Source organism: Pteropus vampyrus, unplaced genomic scaffold (assembly GCF_000151845.1).
Source record: "Pteropus vampyrus isolate Shadow unplaced genomic scaffold, Pvam_2.0 Scaffold62, whole genome shotgun sequence".
Classification (NCBI taxonomy): domain Eukaryota; kingdom Metazoa; phylum Chordata; class Mammalia; order Chiroptera; family Pteropodidae; genus Pteropus; species Pteropus vampyrus.
In genome coordinates, this window is record NW_011888843.1 from 7,027,544 (window position 1) to 7,052,188 (window position 24,645).

The 24,645-nt window shown below is 38.1% G+C and overlaps 1 protein-coding gene across 2 annotated transcripts in view; it reads left to right on the forward strand.

The window, feature by feature from the left end:
* The window catches only part of CCDC68 (coiled-coil domain containing 68), a 25,432-nt gene extending 5,062 nt beyond the window's left edge, over window positions 1–20,370 (forward strand). Inside the window, exons 3-10 of one of the 2 annotated variants that reach the window (XM_011361124.1) lie at window positions 146–286; window positions 1,249–1,374; window positions 3,002–3,130; window positions 7,856–7,938; window positions 14,083–14,188; window positions 15,456–15,539; window positions 17,585–17,661; window positions 20,013–20,370. In XM_011361124.1, coding sequence (XP_011359426.1) covers window positions 146–286; window positions 1,249–1,374; window positions 3,002–3,130; window positions 7,856–7,938; window positions 14,083–14,188; window positions 15,456–15,539; window positions 17,585–17,661; window positions 20,013–20,070 — 804 coding nt within the window. In that variant the 3' untranslated portion in view covers window positions 20,071–20,370. The remainder of the gene's footprint in view (window positions 1–145; window positions 287–1,248; window positions 1,375–3,001; window positions 3,131–7,855; window positions 7,939–14,082; window positions 14,189–15,455; window positions 15,540–17,584; window positions 17,662–20,012) is intronic. The other variant, XM_011361123.1, reaches the window with a different exon arrangement.
* Window positions 20,371–24,645: the final 4,275 nt, after the last annotated feature.

The window sequence follows — 24,645 nt, forward strand, 5'->3', positions numbered from 1 at the left end:
CTTCGTTTAGAATTCCCATTGATATTTGATTTCTGCTACCTAAACCTTCCTTGATGTGTGTAAAACAGAGTGACAATCATTGGTATCAAAGTTTGTAGAAGAAAGGACAAGTCAGCTCTGTGATTTTCATGTGTGCTCATTTCAGCACTGTGGAACCGTTCGAAGTGGCTGTGAGTCTGAAATGGATCCCTCCTGTTGCAGTCTGCATCTGCTCATGGAAAGAATGAAAGGAAAGGACCTGCAGCTCTTAGAAATGAACAAAGAGAATGAAGTATTGAAGATCAAGGTATGACCATAAGGAGAAATTTCAATTTCATATTTTGAACCTTTGAGCCAATAAGATAGATTCGTGGACCCGTGAAAGCAGACAGCCACATACAACCCTAGATCTCCACATATGCTCACATACATAGAGGAGCATTTTGACAAGTATAAATTAAATGTCACTGTTTTATTTTGGAGCCTCCTTTCATTATTAAAAAACATCTTACAAAAGCTCAACAGGTCTGAAGTTTCAGTGGTGCAAGATGAGTAAGTTCTAGAGATCTGCTGTACGACGGGGGGGCCTGTAGTTAATACTGCATCGTACACTTGAAAAGTTGTTAAGAGGGTAGGTCGCATGTTAAGTGTTCTTACTGTAATAGATTTTGAAAGTCTTTACATATTTAATAAATATTAGAGTATTCATAGTTAAAAGTCTTACTATTTTGTTTCATTAATCGATTGTTGGATGCTTTGTATTTTTTATTTATTATATATGCTTCCTACAGTGAATATGGTGGTATGTAAGTCTTCACAGCCATTCTCCATTATTTCTTTAGGTTAGATCCTCGAAAGATAAATGACACTTTAGCTTTATTGCCTTGACAACTCCAATCTTGTCTCACTGCTATTTCAGGAAAATACATCTGTTAGTACTGTCATGGACAGCGATGATAAAATGCTTGTAAGGGAATACGCTGATAGGGCACTGTAGAATTCTTTGAAGGGTGAGGTTTGTAAACGCAGGGCACAGATATGCAAGGAGCTGGTCAGGGCAAATCCGCCCACCTGACAGCTCACAAAATAGGGGTTTCTCATTTTACATTTTCCCCTTACCAGATAACAGCATCTTTTCTCCTATCCATTGTCAGCAAGGTGCAAATGGTTCAATTGCAGCCTCTGTGTTTTTAATTGGCCATCGAACTGTTCTGCCTTAAACTCTTTTTATTGTAAATGTCAAAACATGCACAATGACTTTTTTTGAAGCTGGAAGCCTCCAGAGAAGCAGGGGCAGCGGCTCTGAGAAACGCAGCCCAGAGAGTACTTGAAATCTATCAAACGCAGTCTGAAGATGTTAGAAAGAAGCACGAGGACAAGAAACACTTTCTCCAGGTACTGAGCTGCTAGCGATTGGGGAACTGAGCCTCAGTCATTTCTGTCTCCCTTTTTGGCGGAGTTAGATGCAAAGCAAGCGATAGTCACGTGACTTGGCAGGCCCTGGGAAGGGCAAGAAGCCCATTTCTGTGCTAACCAACTCCGACCCCTGCTTAGCGTGGTACCCAGATGATGCCACGCTGCTGTATTGCCACTCTTACTCAGAGCCCAGCAGAGCACAGTCCACGGGGAGTCTGTGCCACCCTGCCTAGACAGCAGGGATGTCCCAGGAGACACTGGCCAGTGACATCTCTTCTGGTTCTGCCTTTGACGAAGTAACCAACTCAGGTTGACTCGTTCTACCTCTTGGATTGGATTTCCTCGTCTTAAAAATGAAAGAGTTGGGCTAGATAGTTTCAAATGTTTTTGGTCCAAGGAAACACTCTTCAGATTGAACAAACAAAAACATGTGCATATATGTACATATTTACTTCAAAATAGATCAATATTATATATTTCATATATATACACAGTATATAAATTACAATATAAAAACATAAACATGTATATGTGTGCATATATCATGCACACATACACATATGTTTTTTGTTTCTTTTTAAATCTGAAGTATATATTCTAGGACCAATAAAACTTTACCTGAAAATTACATTCTGGGACTGGAAAAGGAAAAATACATGTGAGTGTGTGAATGTGTGCACATGTGTATGTTTGCCAAACTTAAAACAGGAACACTCATTCATGTTGGGGTAGGGTGCCTGGATGTGTGCCAGCTCAGGGCCTCGGAAGCGCAGTAGGAGAACACAGCAGGAAATCCTCCGCTAAGGTGACACGCTGGAGGCCTCCGGCTGTGGTGGCGACGGTGCCGAACTCAGGGGCATGCAGGGTGCAGATGAAGAATCCAAGTGAAGTGAGTGGGCTTGTGTGGACCCCAGTTCCCTGTGTGAGTGGTGGGCCTGCGAGACTGGACTGCTCATATCTGCAGTCGGGGACACTCAGCCCCACTCTGGAGTTGCCTGGCAGGAATTCCCACCTGGTGTTTTCAAGGGAAGCCGGACGCTTTTTTTTTTTTAAACTGTAATGTCTCAAGTTCTATAAAAAACACAGGCAAAGGTGCTTGTGCATGTCAGTTGCAACACGCTCACCCTTGAACTAACTGCCAAAGGTGAAGACTTCTCTGGTTTTCAGCATTATTGCTGCATGCCTGGACACCGTGGGATAAGTATTCTGCTTTTATGACACCTTCTGATTAAAAATAGAACACTCTTTTTAGTTGAACTCATAGATTTTATTTTTGTTTCATATAAGTTTTGTTGAGAAAAAGTCAAAAGTTTTACTTTTCTTAAATTAGCATTTCTCTTTCTCATACCAGTTCAGATAGTATGCTTTATGGTAACAAATGTAAACATTCTAGAAATAACATTTGTATATTATTAATTTTCCATTGTTTTGGTGGTGTTTTGGACCATCAGGTTTATTTTGAAGGAAAAACTAGATTCAAAAAGGAAATTTAAACAAATGTTAATTATTAAATTTTTTTTTTGGCTACTCAGAAAATTATAGTGGGAGATAATACCTGTATAGGTTTAATAAACCAATAGTCTGACAACCGTTTTTCTGACCAAAGGTAAACAAACTTGAAAAAGAACAGAAATTGAAAGAACAGCTTGAAAATCTGAATCAAGTTGCTGAAAAACTTGAACAAAAACATAATCAAATTACAGCTTTGGAGAACCTTGTACAGAGAATGGAAAAGGTAAGTGACAAGAGAATCAAAGGGATTTCTTCTTGGAATTAAAAAAAAAACACTAAGATAAATTAGATAACATTAATTAGAAGTACTCTTTGCAAATACTAAGACTTTGACAAGTACTCAAAGATGTTAGTTTCTTCCCTATACATTTAATGTGATCTTTACTGTTAGTGATTTACCTCTCCACAAAAATTGCCATTGTCATTATCTGTCACGTTCTTCTTCTAGTAAATGTATGACTCAGAAAGAGGGACCATGTGAGGCTGTGAATGGGAACAATGGAAAAGATCACAAAGTCCACCTATAACTAGTAATAATATAGCGCATCCCTGTAGTCATAGCATTTTTATGTTAGAGTCAGCCAACTGTCTGTTATTGGCTACGCGTGTCCACTTTAGGTTTGTAAAACCCTATAGCTGCACTAGGACAGACAGAGTTCACATTAAGAAAAGAAATTGGACCTTTCAAAAGAGATTTAGGGAAAGTAATTACAGAACAAAAAATTATTAAAAGTTTCTTCCTGTCTTCCTTTAAGTAGCTGGTGCTCCAAATATATACAAAAGATGAGCATAGAAATTTAATTATGCATGCCTTAAAATTTAGGATTCAGACAAACCAAGATATACTTTTAAAAAAAAAGATATACTGGTTTTTTAATAGCAAAACAAACTAACAGAAAATTGGCATCTCTGAAACTGAATTGGGGGTAGATAAGAATATAGGCTTTGGCTTCTAGTGAACATTTTCTAAAACATTTTTTTATTTATTAATTCCCTGATTTGCCTCTGTTCTTCTCAGACTTAGTTCATGAGTCTGCCTGTGTTGATGCTATTTTAGTAATGTCACTTCAAAAGCATCACATTTCATAATAGTCATGTTTCTTGCCAAAGGAACTTTGATTAAATTTTAAATATTTCCCAAGAATTTAATTTATAACACTGTGTATTTGGCTGAATTTGTAATCTTAACGAAGGTACTATGAGGAAATAATGAAAATTAAATAAGCCTAAACTAACCGAATCTACTAATAATAATATACAGCAACATCTGTGGGGTGCAGTGGGTAACTGAGTGTTATACACCAGCCAAATCACTGTGCTAGATGTCCTCAAGCAGCTGGTTTGTCCAAGTGTGACAATTTATAATTATAATGTTTTGGACAAACTGTAATCTTTGGATGAATACTTTGTAGTGTTAGAATATTTGTCATGTAATAAATAGTTTAATAAACTATGATAGCACAAAGAATGTTTGTATTAGGAAAGAAGGACAATTCTGGGATGCAAATAGGTTGTTTAACCAATCAACTTGACTAACCAGTGACATTTGAATTTAGACTTGCGATCACCTGCAAGTCAGCAACACCGGGTCAGGTTTAGTGGCTAGCTGTCAGTCCCTGAAAATTAACAAACAACAGTGGAATATAATTTCTATTTCCTAGAAACCCCAGGAAATCTGTCCCAGACGTGAAATTTGGGATATATTCACTCTACTATTTATTCAATGAATATTTGAGTACCTATCATGTACCAGGCAGAGCTAGTGGCTTGCTGTCTATCTGTGAATGAATCAGAGATAATCTCTCCATGGAGATTACAATGTAGTATGTCTGGGTTGTGTGGAACTCAAGGAATGTTCCTGATCTGCCATCATTCATTCTCCTTAGAGAGGGATCCTTAGGAATGCTGACGTCCCCACTGAAGGTAGTGTATGTCCCCTGGAAAAAAGTTAAGTAGCTTAGATACTAGCAGATATTTTCAAGGAGTGATGATTTAGCATTTATCTTGATATTGACCCATAACAGCGGGCTGTCTCTAGGACTCTGTGACAGAGTGAGTGGACAAGATGCCCAGGGTTCAGCAAGGCCTTGCAGTAACCTTCCAGAATACTCTATATAGTCCAGTAAGTTTTATTCTCTATGTCTTCCTAGGGGGCACGTCCTATCAGAATGTCTAGGAGGCAGAGGTAGATAGGAATGGAATGGAAGAGCAATGAGCAAAAGTTGTTTTGTTTTATTTTTTAAACATTTTTAGTTTAAAGATACTTTATATTTGGAAAACAAGTAAATAAATGAAACTATTAGAAGTGAAGTTGGGCAGCATTGTCTTAGTTTAAGGAGAGACTCAGGATACAGGCTGTGATGAGGGGTTTCCAAGGTGGGGGGTGTGTATCAGAGTGAGGGGAGGGGGTACTGAGACTTTTGTATTAGTAGGAAAAAGACATGAGTTCAACAAGGAAATGAAAATTAAAAATGAATATCCACAACAAAGGTTGATAAATACCACCCTGCTAGTGGTACCCCTTGGAGAAAGATTCATTTTCTACTCACTTGAACAAGCCACTGCTCCAGTAAATAGCCATTAGTGGTATGAGATCTGGTAATGAACACATTACTTAAAACCTTCACCATCTGTCCCACTTTAATCAGGAATGCAGTGAGAATGAATTCCATAAACACAGTGATAAGCCAGCAAAAACGCCCAGTAAGAACATTTTAATATGGCATATGTTCCTTTTGCTAGCAGTGCAATTCTGTTGCACCATATTTGTTTTCTAGTGTCATTGATTTAGCTCTATTAGAATTTTAGAGCTCAGAGGTGCTTTTGAGATCACCTAGATCCCCATCATCATTTTATAAATGAGGACAATGTAAACACGGAACATTCCACAGTCGTCCAGTTACCAGTTTACAGTCCTTTCCATTATGCCCCTATCTTCTCTGATGCCAGATAAAAACGGCATCCTTGGTTTGTAAGTCATTTAAATGTTAACAGTTGGCAATGATTTAAATTGGCTCCTGCTCCGTTCTGATCAATAGTGCTGGGGAACGCTTCAGCTCCCCAGAGGTGTGGTTTGGGAAGAGGGGATTGTCCACTAGGTGGCGCTGTGAACTCCTCTCCCTTTCCAGAAGGCACTGTCCTTGACAAGGGCTAGCTGGTACAGTGTGATTTTCTGTGCTGTCAAAGAAGCATTCAGACATCAAGCTACATGAGAGACGTGGCTAAAGCAGAATATTTCCACATCCAGTTGTCTGATCTGCTGGAACCCTGGTTACGAAGTTCCATTAATCTAGAGTTAAGTCCATTAAGAAGAATGTTAAAAACCATTTTCCTGCCTACAAATTCAAAATATATTATCAGCAGTGTATTTCTTTGATGGTACAAGTATTAAAATAAGCTTACAAGGCATATCTATGACCCCTCGGAAATAATTTGAACACAACCAGGGCTATAACGGGACGATGTGACAAAATGCTACAGGAAAAATTTGAAAAAGTTAGTATAAATTCTAAAAATAACATAGCACACAAGATATGAAGCATTTGGCACCTTCAAATTATTATATATCAAGGTCCTAATATGTGCTAGAGAAGCACATAGGCCTTTCACATATATTACCTTCAATCATCCCAACTTTCAAAATAGAATTATCCACATTTTAGAAATGTTCAAAAAATCAAAAACGTGACTTATACAAATATAGAATAATACATATCAGATGTTTTATTCCAATCATTAAGTAATGAGGGAACCAGTAAGATGGCAAAACTGGTTAAAATAAAATATTTTGAGAAACGGGCTATTTATAGGCATTTTTTAAAAAAATCATATAGAATAGGATTACTAGGTTAGATTCTTAGCTGGTTAGTATTCTTTAAGGCAATTAAAGAATTATCTTTTCTACCAGGCAGAAATCTATAGAGTAACATTCAACTTCAGAGTCAGGGCTCTAATCAAATAATAAATAATAAAAGTTAAACACAGAGAAACCTAAGAGAATTAAATAATCTTTGGATCAGATTATTAAACAGTGACCCAATATGACCCACATGCTATATAATGTTTTAATTTCCAAGTTTTGGTTCATTTTTATTAACAACGATAAGGTCCAGAGAGGTTAAAGCTTTGGCAAAAATTATGCAGCCACAAGTTTCAAAGCCAGGTCAGTCCCTGTCCGCAGTCCTTCCAATGCTTTTGCTGTGCAGCTCTGCCTTATACTTCACCTGCATAAATACTGCAGCAGGAATGATTTTAAACAATGTCGTGGAAAAAAAAAAATCTCTGACCATCAAATATATAAAAGAACACGATCATCCCAGCTTGGGTTTTCATGGACTTGCCAATTTTCTTTTTAGATGGAAGAGTTTGGCTTAATAGTGACATTAAGGCGTTTCTGTACATATTCTTTCTCAATGTCATAATTTTTCTTACATCCTAATCAGGAAGTGATTTTTATCATTTGTGCCCTTGATCCTTCACTAAAAATGTATTTGCTCTTTTTCCGCTTTCCGATAGATGCCATCTAGATAGGTGTCAAGATAAGTACAGTAGTGTCCTTGGTGTAACGGTGGGAGAGCCAATGCCTAGAGATGGACAGGCAGTTTGCGTTTTGAGTAGAACGGAGAGGGGCTGGAGACATTTTACTGAGCAGGCTATGGGTCAGCAAAGGGCTAAGGAAGGAGCGGAATCTCTAGGCAGGTGAGGGGAGTAAAGACATCTGGTCTTGACCTGACGTGAGCTACATGAAAACCCTACAGCCGAATGCCTGACCAGGCTGCCCTGTAACAGCTCCATATGAAGTTACCTCTTCAGCTCAAGATGTATTGGTATTCGCAGAAGCATCTTGTGTGAAGTTTGCAAGATTGCCTTACCACAGGCACACACACACAGAAAGAAGGGGAGAGAGTAAGAGAGAGAGAAGCAAAAATTGTGTCCGATTTTCTCCTAGGAAAAGAGAACACTGCTAGAAAGAAAACTATCTTTGGAAAACAAGCTGCTGCAACTCAAATCCAGCGCTACCTGTGCTAAAAGGTCTGTGAATGTACCTCCTGAGGAAAACCTGTTCCTCATCCTCTTCCTCTCCACTGGTCCACTGGCCAGTGGACAGAAGGCTATACCAGCCTCCACCCCCAAGGAAACAGAAGGACCGACAGTGCAGGAGACGGGGAGAACTCCCGATTCACGGCCCTGTGCCTCCCCTTCCCCGCCCACTGGGAAATGGGGGAGAGGGGCAGAGTTCACTGGGGCTACAGGGAAACTGGTGGGAGGATTAATCCTTCTGAAGACTGAATGAGCTTGTTCCCTCCATGTTCACCCTGGGGACAAAGGAGATTCTCTAGACGTCCTCGTTCCCCCTATGTTTCTGATTTTGTTAACGGGCCTCTGCCACAACAGGCATTTAATTGGCCAGCCACAAGTGGAATTTGTAGAGTGACGGAAATACTGAGAAAAATATTCTTTGTTCTTTGCAGGTACTTACAAATACTCATAATCCACAGTCCTCAGTGTGCCCTGGGGTGAGGGTGGGTTTGTGGGTACCAGAACTGCTTTACCACTCAGCCACTGTTAAAAAAATTCTCTGGAATATCACGTAATAACTCATATCACATGACATTTTCCGTAGTTTTCCTTTCCTTTTCTAATCTAAGCCCACTCTAGTCATTATGTGTTTTGATATAATGTTCAAAGTCAAATCTGTTTAAAGATCTTAGTTCATCCATCTAGAGAATATACAAATTCTTATTCTCATTTAATCAGTAATATATGATCAAACATCTCTCTCTCGTGGTCTTTTGATATTTTCCCCTTGTTTTCTTTTTCTTTCCTGTTATCTTTCTTTCTCTTCCCATCTGTCATATGCTGTGCCTTCTGGTTCATATACATTTTGACCACTCATGCCAAAGGCCGAACTGGCTGACCCTGGCGATTGCACATACATATCAAAACACATTGGGGTACCACCGAGTTATCGATTCCCCCATATTCTTCCCTGTGAATAAGCTTATAGCCCCAGCAGGTGGACTTCTGAGAGAATGAAGGAATTCCTGTGGAAGATATCTACAGGTCTTTAGAATTACTTACATGTACTTATAACTTAATTCTAAATAAATCTTTGACTTACTTTATTTTTTTTTTTCTTAAATAGAGAACTTTCCATGCAACAGAACTACTGGCTGGTACAACAAGCCTTGCATTAAGAGTCCAGACAGTCTGAGTTTGATTTTTTCCTTTAAAAAATGATTTTTTTCTTTAAAAATGATTTTTTTAATCGATAATAGGGTTTTTGTCAGTCTTTGAGCCAAAAACATAACCATTATAAAAACCAAACGGATCTATTCTTTCAGTTTTGTTACATATAAGCAGTTGTTATAAGGAATTCTCAGAAAAAGCTCTTAAAGAATTTTTAGAAATATCTTGAGGGAAATGGATGTTTTGTGTTTCTAGAAAGGTATTTGAACATCCAGGCTTATGTAATTCTCATAGATTATAGGTATCACAAATATTTATCTTATTACTTTTTCTGAGCTGTGTGTAGAGGTATTCAGTTTGCTAATAGACAAAAAAAAAAAAAAAAGAAATCAGTACGAATCAGACTCTTGGTTAAAGCAATAGAGACTTGGTTAAGCGACCATGAATAAAAGGGATTTCTGTTCAGTTAAGATTGGAGCGAGATGGCCATAAAGAGGGTACATCTCGTGGGGAAACAGGAAGGCCTCCCTTTGACACCCAATGTGGTTTTTAGAACGCACATTATTTTGTTGCTCTCATCCAGTCATGGGCGCATACAGTTTCACCCTTCTCTTGTTCTTCCTGTAGGATTAATTAACTTTTCCCACTATTTTCCACCAGCTGGTTTACATCCTCTGTATTTTCCTTTCAGATTCCGGAGGAAAGAGTCTGATTGGCCTAATAGTATTCTCTGTATTGGGCAGATGGATCATGTCGAACAATCCCTACCTTGTCACTCAACCAGGAACCTTTGGCAGGCACCCATTCCCAGTCCTGTGGGTGTCTTCTTCTTACTCAAGGAATAGTCTAGGGGGCTACGGGAGATTTAATTTTCCTTAGGCATAGATGGTGGGTTTGACAGGCACCGTGACTTTCTTGAATTGCAGTGAGCTCCCTTCTGCCATTTTGATAAAAAGATTCAGTATGTTCTGACTTGCCATTTTTAATGTTAAAAACCATCCCTGAGGATGATAATTCTTAAAGTTTTAAAACTCAGAAGAAAATGACTTTTTTTCTTGCATATGGATATGTATGCATCATTACAATATCGTAAGCTAATCCTCACAAGTACTTTAATGAGAGTTAAAAGATTTGGTAGAAGCATTTTTTCTTAACGATACGGTTAACTCTATATTTCTATTATCATCACTACTAAGTGACGCATGTATAGTGCCTTTCGGTTTATAGAGTAACCCCAGGTTCCTTGTTCAATTTAATCCTTCCTTCCAAGGACCTTTCAGGGAGAGACAGGGCTTCAGACTGGTTAAGTGACTTGTCAAGATTCCTCAGGCTCTCAGAAGTTGCAGAGCTGTGAGTCTTGGCTCTAGTATCGTCATAACAAAGCCTGTGCTCCTTCTGCTATGGAAGAAATTTTACCTTCTTTCTTTGGAAATTTCTGGAGACCACTCATACTGGTTTCCTCAGTATCCTGTGTAACCATGAGCAGAAGGCAGGCTTCCAACTAATCCCTCTGCCCTGTGGCAAACACACGAGCCCATTTCATAGTTATCCTTTGGAGAAACACATCTGAGGTTTGTAAAGATAAATAGTATGTTGGCTCTTCTCCCTCCCTCCCTCCCTCCCCCCACCTCCCTCTCTCTGTCTCTCCCTCTCTCCCTCCCTCCCCTTCCTCCTTCTCTCTCACTCCCTCTTTCCCTCACTCCCTCCCTCTTTCTATGTATATGTAAAATTTATATGAGCAATTTAAAGATTGCAAATTCTTTAGAGAAAGAAAGAGGGTATCTTGGAGCTGAGGTTACATGTTAAAGCATATTGTTTCTTAAACTGTACATTTACCTGTGGTAGTTTAGATGGCTCTCTCAAGCCCACAATTTAGTGCCACCACTGAAAATAATAATGGGGAAGATTTTGACAGGCAATAGTAATACACACTCCTGAGTTTTGTTGAAATGTTGAAATGTGAGTAGGGTCACATGTCTTAGCTTATGTTTTCATCTTAGAAATGTTGAAATGTGAGTAGGGTCAGTCACATGTCTTAGCTTATGTTTTCATCTTAGACTGGCCTGGGAAATGTAAGGACCTGGCCTCTTCTATTCTTGCGGTTGTGATCCTCAGCTTCCCTCTCTTTTGCTGTCTAGCATACTAATGCAGATAAGTCCGAAAGCCCAGCGCATCAAGAAATCCTTTTCTTCTATCCTGAATCCTATTTCAGATTTTACTTATTTACAGTGATTATTTTGGTAATACTCTCGTGGAATACATGGGAACATTTCCTAAACTGTGAATTTTGGAGAGTGTGACATCTGCCCCCTTCCCCCCATCCCCCGGCCCACTGTCCTCCTAAAGCCACTTACTTATTTCCCTTCGGTCTCAGAGTTTTGGGTCATCATAGGACACAATGAGACCATCGTGAATACACGCCTTTAACATTCTAATGAAATTTTTATTTGGTATTTTTAAAATCAGTTTATGAATTTATGAACACTTTCATGAGGATTCAAAGCCGCCCTGCCTCTGCAAAGCATCCCAAGTTCTTTCTCGTGATTTCCCAGTAAAGTCCTGAGTCTGACTGGTCTGTCCTCCTTTTTCTCTTCTCCTTTTTCTCTCCTCACTGGGGCAATTTCAGCACCAGCCACGGGCCAGATTGCTTTTTGCCTTCTGTGCTGTTTTGACCCTTATACCCTCAACTCCTCTTTTTTGTGACGTGCCTCGTCAAGTCACGTCCTAGTTTTTCTACTGGGTATCTGTCCTACTGATTTTTAGATGTTCCTTATGTATTCGCAATACAGTGCCTTTATTAGTCATTCGTGTTACCAATATTCTAAGGCTGTCATATTCATGCTTATTGGATTACTAGAAGTTTTTAATTTTTGTCTATTCAAACTTGTCAGTCTTTCCCTTTGTGGTAGATACTGTTTTGAGTTTTATGTTTTAAGAAATCTTTCTCTATTCCAAATTTATGAAAATGCTCTTCTATATTATCTTTGAAAGCCTTTTGGTTCCCCAATGTTATTCACAGCCTACATAGAATTTTTCTTTTTCTTTATTTCATATGAATATCTGATTATCTCAGAATCATTTGTTGAAAAGACCATTCTTCATATAACATTCTGCAGAACGATCTTTGATATAAATCAAATCTATTGGTCTATGTCTGTGATGTGTGTGTATATGTAAAATGAAAGTGGCGTGGGCTTAGCATAATTTGTTTAATTGGTCTTCTATTGGTGAACATTAGATTGTTTTCATTTTTTATGCTATGAACAATGAACTACAGTTTATAAACATATTTTGTGACATATATGTTGTGTAAATTGTATAGTACATTTATAGCATAAATTACTTAACTTCATGGGGTAAATAATCACTATCGTTATACATTATTTGTACTTGTACAAGGAATTCTAGAGTTTTACAGAAAAAATTTTTTTTACCATAAAAAAAAAAACCTTTTATTAAAACTTTCTCATGCAAAACTAAAAGAAAGGAAGAAAATTAAAAGACTATCTTAAATGTTGCAAGTGACCTGAAAATTGCTTGGCTTTTAGAGATTTTATTATATGTTAAAAGTTACTGAGACAACCTAAGTGATTCATTGCTGTGCTGCTCAAGGCACACGAAGCACGATCCATGGACCAGCTAAACCATCGGCAATACCTGGAGCACGTTGGAAATGCAGAATCTCAAGCCCTATCCTGGTCTGTTGGATCAGGACGTGCACTTTAACTAAATCCTTGATGATTTAACAAGATCCTCCAATGCATGTTAAGTTTGAGAAATAATTTTTAGTACATGTTGTCAGACAGAGTAGAGACTTTTTTTTTTTTCAAATGAGAATATATTCTGTAGTGTCACTTGAACTTCCATGACTTTTGTAATGTTTGAAGAGGCTATAAAAATCAGGACTGTGATGGCATTGGATGTTGGCTACTAATTGTAAAACCTTAATAAGCTAAGACGATGTTAATACATTACTTTGTGAAAGCTGATTTCCCCAAACCACCTTCGCTTTACCTCTTTAAGTCTGTAGTATAATCTGTAAAGTAGTAGAGAGGTAGGAATTATTGTATCTGCTCTACTGAGGCTTAGGAAGGTGTGTGACCTCAAAGTCACAATGCCCTCAAGTTTGGTGATCTTGTCACAGTGCATGTTGCCTCATAACTCAGATAATAGTGGCAAGAAGAGAAATAGTCAAAAGGTAGAAAATCAACTTCAGTTACCTAAATGGAACTTTAGTAAAGTATGAATAACCTAAATTCAAACTTCACCCATCTTTTTTCATACTGGTTGATGTATAGATTCAAAATATTAGCTGGAATTTAATTTCCTTCTTTATTTTTCTTGCCCTACTTACAGGTAGCAGAATTATCAAAAGTGGAAAGCTAAATAAATAGATAGGTAGATAGATAGATAGACAGACAGACAGACAGACAGAGACAGAGACAGACAGACAGACAGACAGACAGACAGATAGATAGATAGATAGATAGATAGATAGATAGATAGATAGATAGATAGATAGATAAGACAAACACAGGCAATCCACAACATATACTAACTCTATATCATTGGAGATTGGTTTCTGATACAGTAAAATCCCCATTACTGGCCACATGTTCTAACCTTGCTGTTCCCATATATTCTCATGGATTTTAGCTCTATGGGTACTCATAAGCAAGACAAATTAGATATGTCAGTGCTTTACCAGGCTCAACGCAACTTGACTAATATCTGGAGGGAGGGGGGTCACAGGTGGCTATAGATGAACTTTTGACATGAATTGATATTCTCACACAAGTTCATGTCTGAGCTACTTAGTGGCTGTGTTGTGATTGTTTATCTTCAGTATGTCTTGTGTGGCATCTTACTCACACGACACCCAGGAGCAGCTAGCACGTGAGGAGAGCCTGGTGGCACAGCTGGAAAAAAACAGCTGTATAATGCATGAGCAAATCTTTTCCCTTTATTCTTCCTCTGCATTTCCAGTTGCCAGGATCTTCAGATGCAGATATCCCTTCTCCAGGAGCAGATCTCTCATCTGCAGTGTGTGATTCACTCCCAACATCAGAACCTTCGCAGTGTCATCCAAGAGGTCAGATTAATCAAGCATGCTTCTTTGGTAGCTGGTATGTTTACAATGAGAAGATCGACTACAAGTGGCTTGCCTGGACTTTACAAGCAGTGAGATTTATTCCCCACAGAGACTTTCTTTTTATGTCCATGCAACTCAGCTCTGTTTTCAATTCCCTCTTTTGTCTGTATGCCAACCCTGGAAGTGTTCTGGGGAATTTTGTGAGACTTCTCTGTAGATGTTTCAGTGTTCTGAGCCAGGTAATATACTCTCTCCTTTAGAAGATTTTGTGGATTAGGAGAATCAGCCTTTTCTTGAGAAAGGAATGATTGATCAGTTTCATGTAAATTAGGAGATGTGTTAAAACAGGGATGTCACCTGGCCGTTCTCTGGGAACATTCTGGCAAGTGAAAGAGAAGAGATCATTGCAGTGGGAGCTGGATGGATGGTGGATTGTATACTTAGACCATTTACTTCAAGATATGTGTTGGCCTTGGTTTGGGAGGTTAGCTTTAGACTTAAAATCAGACTTTTATTCATTCATTCATTCATTCATTCATTCATTTTACTACCTAGTATTTGTTTCCAAAATTCTAAATAACTCAAATACCTTCCTGACATAAATGTAGCATTTGTGATTGCTTGGCTAGGACCTCACCAAGAGAATTGACTTGTGGCACTTGAGAGTCAGAGAGGACTTAGGGGCATCCCACATTCTTGTTTTAAAGATGAGAACACTGAGACTCACAGTAGTTAAATAACAGAGCTGGTAGAAGCAGAGTTGGCGTTTGGAATCCAGATTTGTCCACTTCCCCTGCACCGTTCTGAGCTTCATCACTCACCTCCCCTACGCTGCGTCTTGGCTGATGCTTTTCATCCAAAGCAAAGTAGACTCACCTCATTATGCCTCTGGTTGACCAGATCTCTGCCTCAAGGAGGCTTCCCATGCCAGGCAGTGGCCTTGCATCGTGTCTCCTGGCCTCTGCAGGATGCAAACGTTATGTGGCTGAGACACAAAAGGATGACCAATGCTACTTTCTACAAATACACTCCTGCAGAATATGGTTTAAATGCATTTTTTAAAGATTAAAATGTTTAACAGCACCGTCTACATGTGCTCATCCACAGGCGCCAATTTGCCCTGCTATGTTTTGTAGTCTCCTGAGTTTGCTGATGCTTTTGGATTTATTTATTGGATAAACCATTTAACCACAGAAACCTGTACACTTTCTGACTTAATTTTATGTTGTCTGATAAGATATTCCCAATTGTGTTTCCCAATTCTTAGATGGAAGGATTAAAAAATAATTTAAAAGAACAAGATAAAAGAATTGAAAATCTGAAAGAAAAAGTTAATATACTTGAAGCCCAGGTAAGGAGAGAATCTGTTGTATATTTCAGTGTGAACGTGAGCGTGTGTGTGTGTGTGTGTGTGTTCAGTGTATCAGTGAGCCTATTAGGAACATTGTGCTTGTGCATGATGATGTGCCAGTGTGACACTGAGTATGTCTGTATGTGAATGGGTGTGTGTCTGTGTGTGATTGTGTGTGACTGTGTCCGAGTGTCTATGTGCGAGTCCATGTGCATGTGTCCATGTATATATATGAGCATCTTTTTGTGAGTGTGTATATCTTCTAAGCATAAGAAATTATAGTTTTGCAAGTATTCTTAATAATTATTAAAGTATTCGTATTAAACATTATTTTATGATATTATTAGGTTATTAATATTAAATATTATTAAGTAATTATTAAACTTCATCCAAATTTTCCAGAATACTTGTTATATTGGGGAGACAGATGATAACTTCTCTCGATGTGGTCTTGAATCAGAAGCTTGGTCAAGGCCACTCTTGTGTGAATTTAGCTCTAGGCAGGTAGCCAGGTATGCTGCCTCCCATTCTGAGGTGTGTCCTCTTGCCTCTTCTTTCTTTATTCATATCCACGAAGCTTCCAAGATTTGCCTCATGGCTCACTCACTTCAAGAAGCCTCTTGTACTTTTCTTATTTTTTAGTGTTTTAAAACTTAAGATAAAACTCTATGATTTATTGTAATGAGACACGCTTTTCTTCCTGCTCCCTATTCCCCTTTATCTAGAGAAGGCCCTTTTAGTCTCTCAGCTGCAGTCCTAGGCTGGTGGTGCCCCTGCCTCACAGGAAGTGGGGTAAAGCCCTCACAGAAATCGGGGTATCTGAGGACCCCACAGGTGCCTCTACCACAGCTCGACTCTGTGCTCAGTGCTACCCCGTCTGTCATTGTCAAATGGCTAGTCACTGACTGCCTGGACCTGTCACCTTTTCTACTTCATCCCTCAGTATTTTGACTTCCTGCTTGTTGTCACCTGCCAGGCTGTCCTGTCCTGTGACATCCATTGGAAACCTCATCATCCTTTGGAGCATATTCCCTTCCCCCAGGATAGGCCAGAGAAGAGATACATTATCACGCCCCGAGCACACTTCCACACCCTTCCTCCCACCACCTTACTCTTTCTGCTTTCCCTCAGCAGAAGAAAAAAATCATAATGACAGAAAGAGGTTGCACACATTTTTACATCTTAAATTTTGGAACCCTCACCCTGTTTTGCCATTTCTACCTTCCCAGAGGGTCACTGTTCCCTTTATTCTGGAGGATAAACCCTTCAAGCCTCAGGCTTCCCTTAGAATCTCATTTCCTTTGGGTTATATGACACTTTTTGTTTGATAAAGACAATGCCCATAGCTCCAGACAGCTAAAAATGTGGGGCTTGTCGAATGTTGGCTCAAAACTAGTGTCCAGTCAAGTACTCGGTCAGGGCTGGTCAGTTCACATCAGGAAATCTCAGATAATGTGAACCGTGTCACATCAGAGCCTCTGCCTCCTAAGAAATGTCTCTGAAGGCATCTCCTCACAGCTTTTCTTACTTAGTGGCCTTTTGGCAAATGTTACCTGATAAATATTTTCCTTATATTATTTTGTACATAACTAACATATTCATTCTATACAAATTAGGAAGTAATGATAAGCAAATGTAATAAGAAAATCACTTAAACATACCGTGCATGGATAACGACTCAGCCCAGTTCTTAAACAGCTGCCTTTACATCTTAAAAATTTGTGCCAGGCACTGAGCTGAATTCTTTACATATTTTTATTTCAGAACCTGCAAAGAAGGGACTGTGATTACACCTATTATATGGATGAGGCAATTAGGCACAGAGATGTTAAAAGCAAAGGGAGGTCCCATTGCTACTGAGTGTGTTTGTAATTTCAGAGACAATAGTGACTCTCAACTGGCTACTTTTTGTGTTCTAATAGAGGGGCTGAAATGACAAGGAGTTACTGCCAAGGAGCGGTATAGGCCTGATCAGAAGCATTAAGCACGTGGCTGATAAATGTGCCAACTATGTGATCTCTGCACATTTTTTTTTTCAACTTCAGAATAAAGAACTGAAAACCAAGGTGGCGCTTTGGTCTGAAAGTCCTAGGACAACTGTGTCTAGAGCCGTCTCTACAAGGTGAGGCCTTTCTTCTACCCCATCCGCCTTTACGACATCTGTCAAACACGCGTGAATGTTGATAGTCATCTCACTTGAGAAGGATTCCTATGTATTCATGTATGCCGTCGCTTGGTTACTGTCTGTTTCCCAGTTCTTTGAGAGTAGGAACAGCATTAATCTTGTTCACTACTGAATCCTCAAAGCCTAACATATAAATACGTACTGAATAAATGCATGAATAAACTTAGATTTTTTTCCCTCTTCTTTGCTGTAAAACAAGCCCAATCTCAGCTTTAATACTTTCTCCGAGCAAAACGGACCATCTCCTCTATTGTCCTTCTTCTTCCGCTGCTCATATTTTCTGTGCCATAAATGAACATTTTAATTATAAGTTGTTTCTATTTATTTAAATGTCCACGTCTGTATCTCAAATCAGAGAGATTGGAAATGTCAAGAACGAAGGGATAGCTCCTTGTATTTCATTTTATTTCCTGCATTGCTAAGGACAAGTGTCTTCAATAACTACCTAATAATGACTGAATCAAGCAATGGTAATGACGGTAATGATCCATTAAAGCAAACGAAATATAGTTGAAACCATCAAAGTACTTGTTAGTGTCGACAGAATATGAAGTGACAAGTTGTAAAAAAAAAAAAAAAAAAAGACTTCTGGGCTGAAAACTCATTCCCATAATACTCTATGAAATTATCACTTAAAAGAAAAATATTGTCTGTAATTACATGAACCATTTAAAACTTCCTGTTCTAGCAGCTTTTGAATTTCCCAGTCTAGTCCCTCTAGGGCAGAAGGCCTGAGCTGGAGAAGCAGGGCTACTGTGATTAGCATCCGTCTAGGAATTCTGATTCATGTGCCTCTTCGGAACCCCCTGCAACAGTGCTTCACTTTGCTAATGATATATGTGATTAGAGACTAGAGAGGAAACCAAGATGAATCTAGTCTTCTAAAATCTCTGGGCTCCCAGATTCTACATTGTCAACTTTTTGGACACTAGCCCTGTGAATTCTAATTGAAGAAGGTAGGCCCCAGCAATACCGAAGGAGAAAGTGAGATGCCCACATTTCGGAAGCAGCGAGAGTAGTCCCCTCAGTGGGGGAAAGGACGAAGAGCTTAGAACAGAAGGGCGAACAGGACTTTCAAAGGGAAGGAGACTGGTCAATTTTTTGGCTTACTTACCTGATACCATTCCCCTAGGGGTGGTGAGACATCCACCAACCTCAGCTCTTTTGACCCAAGAGAGAATGGAGCCAGAGGGAGCAGTTAGCTGTCTCCACATTGTAACTACTCCAGTAGTGAATGCTGAGGCTCCTGCTGATACAGAGCAGACGTGTTGGACAGTGTGACTTTTATGGCTGATTCTTTAGCAGCTGCAGTTAATTAATTGTTAAAGGTCTTTTAGTTTTATTTTCTTCCTATGACTTGAGAAAGGTCGCATGGAATTTTTTCTAATTGATATAAGGAAATTGGACTGACTATGCCCTTTGTTTTATGATTTTTTGATAAAAAATTCAGTATTAGTGTGATACGATGGTAAGTTACATGTTTGCAAAATAAAATACGGCCAATTGGCTGCTTTGAGAATGGAAGCGTAGTATCATTTGCTAAGTCTGGGTTCACCAACATACAATGGAATTATAACTCTAGGGAGAAGTTGACACATAAAAGTAACCATTAAAGCAAAAAAAAAAAAAAGTGCATTTAAATATTAATCTTGGCAAATCCCTTAAATCAAACAAAATACATTTCCATGCTCTCTCTCAGTAAGTATTAAAAAACACAAGTTTTCTTCTCCAGCATTAGAACATGTAGATGTTTCTTGGGTTGAACACCAGAAGTTCTTTGCTGGAGATTAGGGGTCATGCTGTCAGACAATGACAAAAACAACAACAACAACAACAACACATACATGTATATACAAATGTGAGCATGTGTGTGCACACAGTGAAGAGAGAAGTTCAGGCTCTGAGAAATCCACAGGACCAAAATGTCCTGAGGGAATGGTTGATTTATTTCCCATTTCCAAGTCACTGCGGTGAGAATCTTCGCTGAGTAAAATGATAGACCCAGTCCCTAACTCTCTCTCACTTCCCCTCACTCTTCCTCACTCTTGTCTAGACAACTACGTGAATTCACATAAGTTTAATGCTTCCACGATCTTACTGTGATCTTACTGTGTCTCATGGGGGGAACTGGTCAGAATCCATTAATTAACCGCCATCTCTCAGATTAAAGCAATTAAGTCAGACCTGGTGGTATACAGGGGGTAGAGGTGGTAATGCTGGTGGTAGACCAATCACATCACTACCGTTTAATGTGCTCCGTTTTGATGATTGTGTGGTCTCTTCCACAGTGAGTTGCAGACTGAAGGTGCGACCCCCTATCTGATGTTGATTAGGCTACGGAAGTGAGCTGGCTGGCTGAAGAGCTGAATGAGAAAGGTCACTATGTGGGTCTTATTTATTCCTTGGAACACAATCTAAACTTACATGTTAAAATAACTCAATGCCAGTGTTTGGTGGAATACTTTTATATAGCAATAGCTTTGCAGGAAAACAATACTCCAGAAAATCAAACAAATATATTCTCAAGGGAAGGAAACTCTTCTAAACTTACTAAATGAGAGAAGGCACTGGGTGCTTTCCCATAATGGAAGATGAATTCTGCTTTAAAGTTAAAAAAAAAAAATTTGAATCTTTTTGCAGATTTTTCTGAAGCATAGTTTATGGTTGTAAACTTTGACCTTTAGATAGTGGTTTTTATGTATATAAATAAAAAGAAATGTGTATAGGTATATGAATAAATGTTACATTTTAAAGTTGACTTTTGGATAATAAAAAATATCTTACCATGAGATAAGTTGATCTCCTGACCTATTATTAGTGGAACAGGTATTCTCTACTAAATTATGGGCAGGAGAAGTTTCTTTTCAGCTAATTCCCCAAGCCATCCAACCCTCCAAAACCTGAGAATCATGCCTGCATCCTTACACCTTAAGAATCCACTGGTTTTGATAGGTTTTGGAATTGTTTGCTAAAGACAATCCACGTGAAAATACAAAGGAATGCACTTTGTGACTCTGCATTTGTGACTAATTTTTTTTCAATATTTATTATATTATCTAAGTGAAATATTGGGTCGTGGGGAGACTAGAACACAATACTGTTGTTAGCTCATACCTCCCCAAAAATGTGTATATTGTGAGTTCAAAGCAACAGTGGCTGCTGTCTGCAGCCAAGAAGAATCTGAATTCATGAATTAGAATTCTATATCTAGTGCTTTTTTGTGAAAATGGCCTTAAATTTTGATACATGCATTCATTGCAGGTGGAGTTTATGACTGCTTTGAGTAAAACTAAACTCTAACTTGTAGAAACGCAAACACACCGACACTCAGGAAAGCAGAACACACTTTACAGGAATAACGGGACACTGTAGTCACCGTCAAGGGTGAATTACATCAAGCCTTTTGATCATCCGCTCTGATGTTTAACTCTAGACATTTTCTCAGGAAAGATGCTTTAAACCTTTCAATGTGGAATGTGAAATATCAGTATTACCTATGAAATACTTAAAGGCATGTACAAATGAGATGAAGTAAGGTATTAATAAATTCATCCAAGTACTCTAATGCTTGGAGTGTTGCATGACTGTTATGTGTGTTTCATGCTTCATATTTATATCGCTTGGTAGTTTTGAAGTTGTAACATGTAGGGCACAGTTAACCTGTGCCAGGAACAAATCTAAGCACTTTACCTGTATTGTTTTAATCCTCCTGACAACCCTCAGTAGCAGATCAAATATTGTCCCCATTTTATAGGGGAAGGTACTGTGAGTGGTTAAATAACATGCCCTACTGCTAACCATGGAAGAAGTATTTGAACCTTGTGACTTGGCTATTAATATTCCTTCTACCGGCTCATTTAGTTGTCCGAGATATTTCTCAGCCATAGAAATGCCTTTGTTTTTGTTTGCTTTTTTGTAACTTTAACAATCACAGTTTCCTCTGTATTATCCTGTGGATGTTGAGATGTTATGTTGAGATGAGTTGGCCTGTTACCTGGTAGACTACTCTCTTGAGAATTTAGTTCAGAAAAACTTCCCCACTAAAAATCTGCTGATTTTACATTTATTATTCATGACTTTATGCCACATGGAAGATGTTTAGGTAATAATATTTTCAGGCACATTTATAGGGAAATTGGGATTGTGAATTCTGCTTCAAGAACATGCAGTGTATTAGGAGAACTCACCCTTCACTCAATCATTTAGGATCCTCGATCATCATGCTGGGTTGAATAAATATGAGATTTGGGAATGAACCCATCTAAGTGAACTAAGAACCTAGATGGTTTCCATTAGAATAATGTATTCTAAAGTCAAAAATGGAAAGACACTTTTGGATTTTATTTTGGCTTCACTATATGCGTTTTTGAACATTTGATGTAACAGATAGGACCTGCTCATGGGGCCGCCAGGTTCGCTTTGGAGTGGTCTTAGGATCTCCTGGGTATGAGAATAAGCAGTTTCAGCAGCCTAAAAAGATCTGAATTCTTAAAATACAAGAGTATCTTTTTAATAGCGTCAGCAGCAACATTTATTTGTTATGTATGGATTATTTTCTATGTCCTTATCATTTCAGCTTTTATCATTTGAAATGTTTTTTAAATAAACATTTCTGAGTGATAAAACAAACAATTAAAATGGAGAAATTTATTAGTCTAAAAGTAGAACCTAAAAATAAAATAAAATAAAATAAATAAAATAAAATAAAATAAAGTACAACCACACAGGAAACACACAAAAAGAAACACTAGTTCAGTTGTGGTGTAAATAACTGTATTTACTATACTAATCAATATAATGAATAAAAAGGTTCTAAGGTGAGCCTTTAAGTGAATACCTGAAGGTGGGAAATGAAAAATAGTTTGATTACATATATTGTTATAATTTATCATTAAGAAATGTTGAAACAATTGATTTAGTATATCTTTTGAATAATTACTTATAATATGCCTTACAATAAAATTGATGTTATAGTTTGAGAAATTTTTGTTTTTATTTTTACATTAAAATTATTATACATAAATGAATTAACTAGTTACTGTTTGTTACAATATAATTCATAATAAATTGACTGTTTTTGTCAGCAAACTGAAATTTATAATTTTTCTGTTAATTTTCCCTAAATCCATATTAATGGCAAAAGTAATCTATTATATTTTTATTCTAAATTTGAAAAAATACTAGCATTATAAAATTAAGAACACACTGACACTCCTCAAAATCTTTCATATTTCTTCATTTTGAAAATTCTTAATTCTCTTCTGACCTGCAAATAAGTATAGCATCCTTATCAATATTTTGATAGGGACCCAATTCATTAAGAACTGAAAATCCCCTCAGCTAACATCATAATCATTATAGTTCCCTTCCTTCCTTCCTTCCTTCCTTTCTTCCTTCCTTCCTTCCTTCCTTCCTTCCTTCCTTCTCTTATTTTTTTGATGGGAAATATTAGGAATGCAATAAAGATTTAAATAATTATATTTAATTTCTTTGTTATTATTAAAGTATATACTTACAAGTGTTTAAAATTATAACAGAAATATGGAAAATTAGGATTTATCTTAGGCATGCGAGGTTGGTTTAGAAATATTCAGTGTGTTGATAATGATGATGTTTTTATGGCCATGTGTCATGACAAAAATCAATAAATTATACAATTTAAATATTCTAATACTTCAATAAAGTAGTAAAAAATGTTAAGTTTATATTATGTTATTCTGTAGTCCACCCAGCAAGTTCTCATATAAGGTTCATGCATTTTTTTTCTCTCAACAACTGTTTATTAAGTGTCCCCTATTTGCCAGGCACTGTTTCAGATGCCAGGCTACAGCAGTGAGGAGAGGGGAGGAGGTACATGCAGTGAGGAAAGAAGGAAAAGAAATATATCTAGGAAATACGTCCAGTGATGAGGAACAAATAATTAAGTCAGAGACATCCCATTGACTATGAAGAAAAATAAAGACGACTCAGGGATCCAGAGTTACCAGGAGTGAAAGTCTGTGGTTGCGACTTTAAATCGGGTGATAATTGAAAGTATGATAACCATAGATTGGTCATTTAAATAAGATAGTAATTTTAAATAAGACCTCTCTCTCTTTGAAGATAACACTTAAGCAAAGATGGAGAGAAAGCTAGGGAAGTAGTCGGAAGGGAGTTGTTGTTGGTGGAAGAGGCAGTCCAGGCAGAGGCAAGCACAGGTGCACATACTCCGCAGGATGGTAGGCCAGGTGTGTCCAGAATAGCCAGGGCAGCAGCTAAACTGGCAGGTAAGGAATAAGTCTCAATATTACCTAAATCATTTTCCATACAGCATATTCTTTCATATTTCCTTTGTATAAATCATCCCTTTTGATTAGTGAGTTTTCTTTCCAGTTCTTTGAATCGAGCAGTGATAACCTAACGACTTTTAGGAAACTGTGTCTCAATCCCCTCCTTTGTCTGTGTTTCCCTAACATTCTGAGAAAGCCTGCATTCCCTGCAAGGGACAGCGAAGAGAAAACTGCTCTTACCAGGTTCGGTTGAGTGATCTTATTGCTGCTTGTGTGAAATAGCATTACTGCTACCACAGAGTAAAGTTGAATGAATGGTGCCAAGCATTTATTTGCTTGCAGTGGGAGAATTGCTTAACTTTAAATTAAAAACATCATTATCTTGGCAGCACCTATCTAAGCAACATATGGAGGGGGAACAACTCTGGGAGCAAGGCAGCCTCTGCAAATGAGCATTTAAAAGGAAGCTGTAAGGTTGTGGTCTTGACTTGGCCCTGAACATTAGTCCTTTCACTAGCCTGTGATGATGGGCGTTACCACCACCTGCCTCAGCATTTTATCATGGGGAAGAAACAAGTTATAATATGTGAGGGCGCTTATGCACTATAGAATACATCAACATGTTAATTGCTAATTTTATAAATGCATCATT